Raw genomic sequence first — 10,689 nt, forward strand, 5'->3', positions numbered from 1 at the left:
CCAAGCTATTCTATGATATGATTCTAATATGAGAGGTAAGCTAGTTTTAAATGGCTTCTTTGCACAGAACATGTGTTCAGACTTGCAGTATGTCGTTAGCTGTTTTCCAGAATACTATTTTAACCTAAAAGATTCTTTAAATTATGCAAGCATGAGATTATTTTTTTCAGTGATGAAAGGAAACTCCATTTTCTTAAGTTTTCCTGTATTTAGCATCAGTGAATCTACGAGTTAACAGTTGCAAACCCTTCCTATCATGGAAACTACACCTGAGAGAGAAGTTGGGCTGAATCTTCACTTGATTCGTGTGAAATGCAGAACGAGTGTGTTTTGTAATGCCTGTTGATCAGGGGTTTAGCCTACATGTAGGCTCCCCATGTCTTGGTCCACCGTTTGGGCCATAAGCAGGTCATCTCCATGGAGCTGGGTGGCTGAGCAGCTTGGCCTTAACGCTGAGTGCTTGTGGTGCCGCTGCTTGCCCAGCAGAGAGCACCACCGCCCCACCTAATGCTGCCTGCTGCTTCGTGTGCTCTTACGTTGCTGTGTTTCCTTACAGCTTTGCAAGCACAGCAGCGCCCAGCTTGCACGGCAGCGGGGACTGTGCTGCCATCCCACTAGCAATCAGAGGGCTGTAACAAATTTGTGTACAAATGCTTTGGAAACTTAAATATTCTACACCCAAAACCACTTTAGAAGTGCATTATTAAAGCTGCGAAGTCAAAGTTAGGGAATGCACAAGCAGCCTTACTCTGGCAGCCTTAATTTCCCTATGCATATGCATTATGAGACAGTCTTTAATTTTGTGATTATAGCCTAGTTGCTTTTTTCCACAGGCTCATTTACTGCACAGGGTGGATGGTATTTGCTTAATGAGTAGCTATTGAATATTCTATTTTCTCATCATTGTTCAGTGTGTGGCCCTCTGCCTTTATGCTGCAGATTATTTCTGAGGTCTGCATTGGTTACTTCCCTGTGGGCTTCTTTGTGCTGCTCATCTCTGTTTATCTTCTCCCAGTATTTGAATAAATGGTTGCCAGCGCTATTAAGGATAGTGAAGCAGAGTGAGATCAGAAAATCATCTATTTAGTTCATGCTGCATTTGTTCATTCAGTCAGTACATGTTGCTCTCTGGTCAGCTAGCTAGTATTGCACGGACTGAAGGCTCTGTCAAGAAGAAAGCTTTCATTTGCTTACCAGCATCATGTGGGATACCATGAAAGAGACAGGTAACAAAGCACAGCCAGCTTTGGTTGTGGTCAGTTGCTGTGATCATCAAGCTCCATGTCTTGCTAACATCTTCAGATTAGCCGGAAGCTTTGAGCTCTGCTAGACAAGGATATAATTGCTTGGTGCACTTAAAGTGAAGTGAGAGCAAGCTTGTTCGTGCCTTCAGCACACCCTAATTAGGCTGGCTGCAGGTGCAGGGTTAGGACTGGGTTGCCTTTCACTGGTGTTTGTTGAGTGCAGGTGGACTTTGCAGAGTTAAATTGGAGCTGAAGAGCTCCGCAGGTGTATGCAGACTGTGGTTCAGTGCAGCTCTGTTGCCTGACCTATGTAGAAAGCTCTTAAAGGAGATATAACATGTATAGTTCTAAAAGTATAGATTACCAGCTGACTTGTTTTAGTTAATAATAAATCGAAAGCATAGCAGTTCAATGAACAAATGAGTATACAATGGAAATAAAATACTAAAATCAACAGAGCTTTTTTTTTCCTCTCCCGTTCCTCAGAAATGATAAAACCTGCCTTCATTTTAAGGTTTTTCCAAGGAATGTTGTCTGAAAGGAGTATCAGTTGAAGTAATTATTTTAATGGGAAGTATCAGACAACTGTAATGAAAAGTAAGGTTATTAGTTCTGCTTTCAGTACCCCAAGGTATTTGCTTGTGCTCTATCTTCCTATGAGAAAACAAAAACTGAAATAGGATCTGCCAGCAACAACCACTGATACTGCTCAGCTCTTGGGGCTGCCTCTTCCCTTTCCTGTTGCACTAAGATCAGTAGGAAAAAGCCATGACTGCTCAGTGGTAGGTGCTGGGGACAGTTGCATGTTGTGTAGTCACTGTGTGCTGCTTCCCTATGGGACTGCTAACACCCTGCAGATCCTGTGTGAAAATGACAGCTATTTCCAGCACCGCCTTTATGGCTCAGTGGTTGCTGGCTGGATTGAGGGTCTGGACAAATAGGTGTCTTTCTCTAATTGGCTTCGTTTTGGTACCTGTGTGATTTAGTGGTGGCAGCCTTGGGTATGTGGACACAACATTCATCTTTCTGAAGCTGATGGTGATACCACCAACAGATCTGTGCTGTTACTGATGGATTTGAGAAGGCAAAGCAGAGCAACCGTGGAGAGCTTCTGTTTGATTGGATATCTTGCCCAGGCATCATCTCTAGTAATGCACAATACAATGATAGTTTTAGGTTGGAATACTGGAACACACTTCTGTGTATAACTGATTCTTTTCGTGTCTCTTTTGAGTATTTTAGGCACTGTAAATGTGAGGAGGGTACGACTTGAACATTTTGAAGTCACAGTGTTTTGTGTCCGTACAGATTAATCCCCCTGATTTCTCTGTGAGTCAGTGGTACAGCTCACTTTTGTTTGAATCCAGGTGGGATTTCCTGATCTGTGTGGTGTATTTGTTCCAGGATGGCTATCCTGCAGGGTTTGTCCTTTCAGATACAGGAGTTATCTCAGGCACAGTTGCACTGAGTTGCCACTTCAGTTCTCTGCAACACCCTGCATTTGCCTCTCTTCCAAGCAGCACGCTTATAAAGCAAACTATTCCTACCCGGGGTTACATGTTAAGCCAGGAACCTTATCAAGCGAAAGGAGATAGTAGAGGCATCTATTGAAGCTAATTGCTTCCCTTTGTAATTCAGAACATGAGACGTTTTTGCCAGCGTTACTTTGGATTTGAAGATTTCATAATGTTGGTTTTGCTGCTTTCAGGTATTTTTATTAACATCATGATAATTACGTCCTCGTTACACTTGATTACATCAGATTACAGGTCCATGCAGCATTGCAGTTTTGTAGGGTCTGTAGTTCTTTTTCCTGGTTAACACATATGGATAGCAGATCTATTAAGAATTGTCTTTACCTCTGTGTGAAAACACTGTTAACTAAAACCACTTTTAACTACTTACCAGAATGGCAGTCTGTGTTGTAGGTAGGATGCTTTAATACTTCTGCTCATGCTGAAAAGCAGCAGCATCCCTACATTGTCTCCAGGAGCTCCCTGTAATGATTTCTCACCTTGTAGCAGTGCTTCTGCAACTCCACATTAATCTGATTTTGTTCCTTGATCTGGCAGCAGATAAATTATTTTTAGATGAAGAACCAGACCCCTTTCTGTAGCAGCTGGCTATTATGTCACCTTAGCCTGTGATACATCACATCTTCACTTGCAGGATTTGGGATTATTTGTGAGATCCATAATGGGGCTGCTGTCCGTAACCTGTGATGCAATAAATAAAAGTTCTTGTGTAGCCAAGGATAACTTATGTCTGCAGTAAGGAAAAACGCCCTGCCTGAGAAGATAACTGGTTTAGCCAGAAATACATTTTCTCTCTAGCGTGTGTGTATTCACTGCCTATTTTTAAGCAAGTCCCATGAGTTCAGCTTGAATACACCTCATTGTAGCCTCCTAACTAAAACAAAACTGCAGTTGCCTTAGGCTTCCCTTGTTTTTGGTGGAGAAACAAGGCACCTCCTGAGAGCAGCTCAGCCTGCCTAGGAGTTGTATTTCCCTCCTGAGGCTTCTACTTTTCTCTTTTGATTACAGAGGCACCTAGAGCATCTCAGATAAGTGAAACAAAACTAGGTCTTAATGTCTCCTGTAGTTCCTCTGTCTCTGGAACAGGATTAATGACTGCTTTATGGAATTCTGTGAAGTTCTATTTGCAGGGCACTTGCAGACCTGTGTCTGAAAATCACTTCCTAAAACTGCTAAATCTGATGTGTGCTTATAATGCCTTGAAAGTAACCTTTTCAGTTTGCTGCTTGTTGTGTGGAGCTTTGCATCATTGCTTTTTACAAGTCTGGAATGAAAACCAGATAAATCCTTTAGGTAAGGGAGCACATAAACAGGAGGAGGAATGGCTGTTTACGAGGGTGGATAGTGATAGGACAAGGGGGAATGGTTTTAAGCTGAGACAGGGGAGGTTTAGGTTGAATATTAGAAGGAAGTTTTTCCCCCAGAGGGTGGTGACGCACTGAACGGGTTGCCCAAGGAGGCTGTGGATGCCCCATCCCTGCAGGCATTCAAGGCCAGGCTGGATGTGGCTCTGGGCAGCCTGGTCTGCTGGTTGGTGACCCTGCACATAGCAGGGGGTTGAAACCAGATGAGCATTGTGGTCCTTTTCAACTCAGGCCGTTCTGTGATTCTGCTGTGAACATGATACGTGGGTATCATTGATAGTACTGATTGATAGTCTTAAAAGCAATTCCCAAACAGAAATATTTAAAATGTCCTTTGTTATCATTTAAATCAGGGTGACTGCTGAGTTACCTGGTAACTTTCTGCCTTAGTACAGATATAGGTAATTTGAAGTTATGAAGTTCTGTTCTTGATATCTACCCTATGCTATCTTGCTCCATGGTCCTACCAACTCACGTTACTATGCTTGAAAACAAGGCATCATAATTTCTGCAAATGTAGTTCACGTGGAGATTACTCGTGGGTTATTGGTTTTGTCTGTGGATAGAGACAACGGCCTGCTGATAGCAGTAGTGAATCATATTGATAAATGATTATTAAATGACAGAATATTTCGAAATAAAGCAGCTAATGAGTTCTTGTATAAAAGTGTGCTCTCAGGGTATCAGCAAGCTTTTTCAGGCAGATCATGTAGATGAGCATAAAAGGTACACTGGTGTTTAGTCATCATTGGCCCTGGGATGGTGTGAAATTCTCCCTGCTAGATGAAAAAACATTGCTTTTCAGTCAGTCTCTCTTCTCTAGATGATGCTCTTAGAAGTCTGTGATTACTGCTGTTGCTCTGAGTGCTCTTCTGTCTAGTCCAGTGTCAGAAACTGGTCACCATTCTCTAGGTAGGCAGGCATGGAGGAAGGCACTTACATGAGAGGTTTGGGATGAGGTAAGTCCCAGCACTTCCACTGAGATGGTGGATTGTTTTACCCATGTCTGTGTGTGCTATTCCCATTTTGCTGAAACTGGCACAATAGACAACGGAACTGGAGCTGGCCAAGAAGCAGTACAAAATAAATAAGTAAGTGGAGAAATCTTTGCAGTGTCTTTACATTTTCTGCTAGGCTCATGGGGGAAATGGTTGTCAGATTTTACTGAAATCCATTTCTTAGCTTTAAGCAAATAATGTAGACTACTGTTTAAACACACCTCTTCATAACTGCTCAGAATTCTTCGCTTGGTATCTGAGCCTTAAAATTTTACGAAGCTTGAACTAAAATTATATGCAGTTATTGGCATTAATGCAGCAGTCAGCAATTTTTCATAAATAGCATTTGTTACAAAAGCAGAGACCTCCTTTTGACCTTCTGGTAGTAGGTCCTAAAATCTTGTAGGTGGGAGAGGGGAGGAGAGGTGGTGAGTGTTCACGTTGCTCTCTATAAGCAGGGAAGGAAGAAAGGACTGTTATTTCTGGTTTTAAAAACATGATTATTATTATTTTTTTAACACAGCAGTGAGGCATGTGGTAGTCTGAGAAAGACAAGGAGCTGAGCAGGATAATGAGGGCTGGACAGCAGTAGGAGCTGCAGTAGGTAAAAGCAAGAATCTGTCTCCAGTAAAAGCCTGGATATACTAAGTCTGTGTTAAGTCAGTGTCTGAACACTTCAGAATTCTTAAGTAGTTGAAGCCTGATATTTTAACAAGCATTAGATTTGAACTAGTGTTTGTTTTTTAATAGAGAAAGAAAAAGACAGGGGAAGTTTTCTACATGGTCTCTCTTAACCTGTTTGAGAATAATGGAATTTTCACGCAGAGGGTGGTGACGCACTGAACAGGTTGGCCAGGGAGATTGTGGATGCCCCATCCCTGGAGGCATTCAAGGCCAGGCTGGATGTGGCTCTGGGCAGCCTGGTCTGCTGGTTGGGCAGCCCTGCACATAGCAGGGGGTTGAAATTAGATGAGCATTGTGGTCCTTTTCAACCCAGGCCACTCAATGATAATGGTATTCTGACTGGAGTTTCATGTCACACTGAGTACACGCTATCATCTGTAATGCTGTGAAACAACGTTGGGACTGTTGGTCTGTGTTACATTAGACCTCTGTCACAAATAAAATCCTGTTTGCCTGTGCATCCATCTATTCCACGATCTCTAAATGTCAGGAGTTCTCAGCACACATTTCTCATCCAAGAAGCAGTAATTGGAAAATAGTTCATTTACCGCACAGCTGTATTTGTTGTTGCTGTAATAGCATATTATTTACCAGTGAAGACATTTAAAGCTTTCATACTTTTCCATCAGAGAGTATCCTCACAAATCCCTAATCTATTTATTTAATTTTCTCTAGATTTATATAAATATTGAAAAAGAGGCGCCTTTCTGTATATTTAAAGCACCTTGGGCATACGGTAAGACTGCATTGCAAACAAAAACTGAAAAGTGTAGCAGTCTGCATCTGTCTCCCCAGGAGCAAATTAGGCAGCTCAGAAGGTCGCATTTCTCCTTCCCTCTCCATTAACAGTTTTCTCCCATTACCATTCACTTTTTTTTCTTTTAATCTCTGCACCACATATTAAAACTGTTTTGAAGATGTGAATAAATTGTGAAGGAGTAGGACGTTTGAAAGAAACATGCAGCTGGGGGAAGTGTGAAGACCTACCCCATCCTCAGTCTCCTATGTAAGTGCTTCAGTAATTTGAGGCTGTGGACAGGTTGGTGAAATTCACTTAACTGATCACAGTTTGAGAAGCCAAAGCCCTCTCGTTGAGTTAGGAATCTTTTACACAAAGTTTCATAGAACGGCCTGGGTTGAAAAGGACCACAATGCTCACCCAGTTCCAACCCCCTGCTATGTGCAGGGTCGCCAACCAGCAGATCAGGCTGCCCAGAGCCACATCCAGCCTGGCCTTGAATGCCTGCAGGGATGGGGCATCCACAGCCTGCTTGGGCAACCCGTTCAGTGCGTCACCACCCTCTGGGGGAAAAACTTCTTCCTTATAATTTGATTTTACGAAGTGTGGTTTTTTTCCTTAAATGAGATAGCATGGAGGAAAGTAGCCAGGTAACCTTATGTCTGTGTTTAGAGGTATGAAATGGTGCACTTGTCCCAAACTTTGTTTGGTTTTATATTCCTGTGTTACTTGCAGATTGGTTAAGGATTTCTTTGGTGCTCTCTACTAGGCTTAAAAACTGCTGATGGCCATTTCATGCTTTGCCTCCCCTTTGGTTTTGCCCAACTGAATACACACAGAAGAATGTGCAAAGGGTTCTTTCCTGTACTATGTAGGATGAAACATTTAGGTGATGTTAACATGATTATGCTAGTTTATTTTTGCATTGTATCCCAGGTGGCAGAATTTCAGAATTGCCACTGGGTTGTGGCTTTAGAGGACTTGAACTCATCTGGGGAAGCCAAGGCTTGTAAATCAGGAATCACTGGCTTGCAGTTAGCAGACAGTACAGGAAGGAGAGTTTCACTTCCATCATATCAATTGCTTTCTGGTTTGGATACTGCATTTTAATCTCATCATGTTGTCACATCTGCTGTGTATGGTATTGGACTGTAAATTGTAGGGTTTCGCTTCTGGCTTTTGCCACTCACCTGAGGCAGCTGATTCATTGTGCTATCTCAGTGTCTGCTAGCTGGAGATAATCTTACGTTCTTGCTTTGAGATCCATGAGGGAAAAGCCCTGTGTAAAAAGTAGTGTTACTTGAGATGCCACTGAGGAGTTAGCAGGCTTATAATATGGCAAGGGAGGGAATAATACTGCAACACTATAGCGCTGCAGTAAATCTGAATGGGAGATCTGATAGATAGGTGAGGTCACTTTGTTTTAAGCCAAAGCCAACTTCACCTCTTATACCCACATGCTCACAAACAAACTGAAACATGTGGCTGTTTTTTTTGTAGATAAAGAATATAATCTAAAAAGAAGAAAATGATTTCTTCATCTGGTTTTCCTTTGCTGAGGCACAGAATCTCTCTTGTGTGACTGAGGGGTGGCATAGTAAGCTGTCATGTACATGTCTTAGCTGCCTATTTAACAGCAGCAACAATTCCTATTTGTAAAGCCATACTCCTAATGTGTAATCACTCCTTCAAAGCCTATTTGCTCTGCACAGATCTTAATCTAGAAATCTTTTCAAGGTTGTTGTAAAATATGCAGTGGGTGATGTGTTAATAGAAATCAAAGGGTTCCAACTCCATGTTGTGCAGCAGATTTTTACTTTTTTTTTAAACTTCTGGATTCTGGGTAATTAAAACAATTCCTGATTTCATTCTGACAGATAAACAGAGGTCATATGACAACTGAAGCAAAGAGGGCTGCCAAGATGGAAAAGAAGCTGAAGATTTTGCTTGGTGGTTATCAGTCTCGAGCAATGGGCCTCATCAAACAGCTGAATGATTTGTGGGACCAAATAGAGCAGGCACACCTGGAGCTGCGTACTTTTGAGGAACTAAAGAAACATGAAGATGCTGCTATTCCACGGAGACTGGAGGTGAGATTTCTCAATGTGATGCCTTAGATCAAACGCAGACATTTTGTGGAAAGGATGTTTTTACAAAGCAAACTCTGAAGTTCTGAGTTTGTACCAAGTTTTTAATGGTCTTCTTAAATTATACTTTTGCCTATTACCAGGCTCCTCTGCTGCACATTTCACTATCAAAGATTCTGTGATATAATACAAGCTGGTACTAATCTACTAGTGTGTTCTTAAACTTTGTTTTTATTTTATTTCCTCATGTGGTTTATTTTATTAATCTTCTGCTATGCAGAAGGTTCCGTGTCTGTCTTAATTTGGCTTGTTTTGTTTTTAATTACTGCTAGAACTTAAGAGTAGATCTGCAAGTTATGTAAAGCTTTCTATTACCTTAAAAGTCAGTGGACCCTAATTGATAGTGAAAGTCTTTCTTTTTTTTAAACCTTGATTGTATTCCTCTCTTAAACTGTCTTGTTGCTGTCAGATCTGCAGATAAATGGAATTCTATAAATTGGTATCATAACATCATCTTGGAGCTGGCTTTTAACATGGCCCACAGTTTCAGAAGCTGTGTAACTGTCATGCCCTTTCAGTTTTGAGCTGTCCTCAGCGTTCAGGCTCTTTGCCTTCAGTCCTTTTCCTGGCTGACTGTCTTTTGTGATCTTGACCATTGCCCCTCAGTAATACCAGCCAGGCTTGCTGGATCTAACTGATCAGCATGACTTTGAGGAGGAATGAGGAGCTTCAAAGAGAAATACAAGAGTAAAAGGATACAAAATGAGCCATCAGTTGGGAGTTTCAGAACTAGCAGTAGCTCTCATTCACACACTGCAGCATTAGTGGAACAGGGCCTGTGGAAGGTGGTACTGCAGGATGATACGTTAACGAAGAAGGCTGGCTAAAAACAGTTCTGAACAAACTCATGGAAGAGAAGAATAATAGATAACTGTTACAAACAGGGAAGGGCTTGTGGCTGGTTTCTAATTTAAAACCTCCCTTTTTGAAGCGTTTCATATCAGCTGCTGTCAAAAACAGGATGCGAAATAAGATGACCAGAATGTTAAATGCTGTAGTTTTTAAAGTAATTTTGTATTCTTGTATCTCAGCTTCCTCGGAAGGAACTGAAATCTAACCTTTGTTAAAGAACTGCAGACATGTGACTGACCGGTTAATTGTTTTCCTTTCAGTGTCTGAAGGAAGATGTGCAGCGACAGCAGGAGAGAGAAAAGGAGCTCCAGCAGAGATTTGCTGATTTCATGTTGGATAAAGAGACTTTTCAATCGAAGTATTAAAGCACAAAATTCCTTTCATCACTGATGTAATGTTTTTCAAGTATGCAGATACTTCTCCAGCAGCTTTTGCCATCACTTGCAGAAAGCAAGCGTAGTCTGCTGTTTGCATCTCATCCACTTTTTTTCCATTACTGGACTATTTCTGATGCTGTAGGTATGAATGGCTTCATCAAGGATTAAAAAAAAAAAAAAAGGATTGAAATCTCCAACACTTCACTGTGGTATGATTTTAACCACGTCTTCATTTACTAGGATCATCACATTATTCCTGGTGTTTTATCAGTCTTAAGATCTGTAAGGTAGATGCCTGCAGAGTAATGTCTTTTGAATAAACCTGGAATGTCGAAAATAATTACCAAATGAAATGTCTGTCTTTTGACTAAAACAGAATCCACCCCAACCCAGACCTCTGTCACAGTACTGAATAAATTATAGTTAATTGTCATTCTTCCCACTTACTCTTTTTCGTTCCCCCCAAAAAACTATGTCTTATAACAGGTAGGACTCATGCAGGGTAATTTTGGTCTATGTAAAACGGTGTTTTCAGGGCAGTGAGGCTCTGGCACTGCTGCCCAGAGCTATGGTGTCCCATCCCTGGAGGTGCCCAGGGCCACGGATGGGCCTTGGGCAGCCTGAACTGGGGGTTTGGAGCTTGATAATCTTTAAGGTCCCTTCCATTCTTTGATTCTCTCCTGTGCATGTGGCTAAACATTCCCCTTTATATCAGAACATTCGAATGCTCATGCTGTGAGGCAGTGTAA

The 10,689-nt window shown here is 41.7% G+C and overlaps 1 protein-coding gene across 3 annotated transcripts in view; it reads left to right on the forward strand.

The window, feature by feature from the left end:
* Positions 1-10,280, forward strand: part of CDC5L (cell division cycle 5 like) — a 31,754-nt gene extending 21,474 nt beyond the window's left edge. For all 3 annotated transcript variants that reach the window (XM_420058.8, XM_040698613.2, XM_046939031.1), the window contains exons 15-16: positions 8,442-8,654; positions 9,824-10,280. In XM_420058.8, coding sequence (XP_420058.7) covers positions 8,442-8,654; positions 9,824-9,928 — 318 coding nt within the window. In that variant the 3' untranslated portion in view covers positions 9,929-10,280. The remainder of the gene's footprint in view (positions 1-8,441; positions 8,655-9,823) is intronic.
* The last annotated feature ends 409 nt before the right edge of the window (positions 10,281-10,689 follow it).

This window comes from Gallus gallus, chromosome 3, assembly GCF_016699485.2.
Source record: "Gallus gallus isolate bGalGal1 chromosome 3, bGalGal1.mat.broiler.GRCg7b, whole genome shotgun sequence".
NCBI lineage: Eukaryota > Metazoa > Chordata > Aves > Galliformes > Phasianidae > Gallus > Gallus gallus.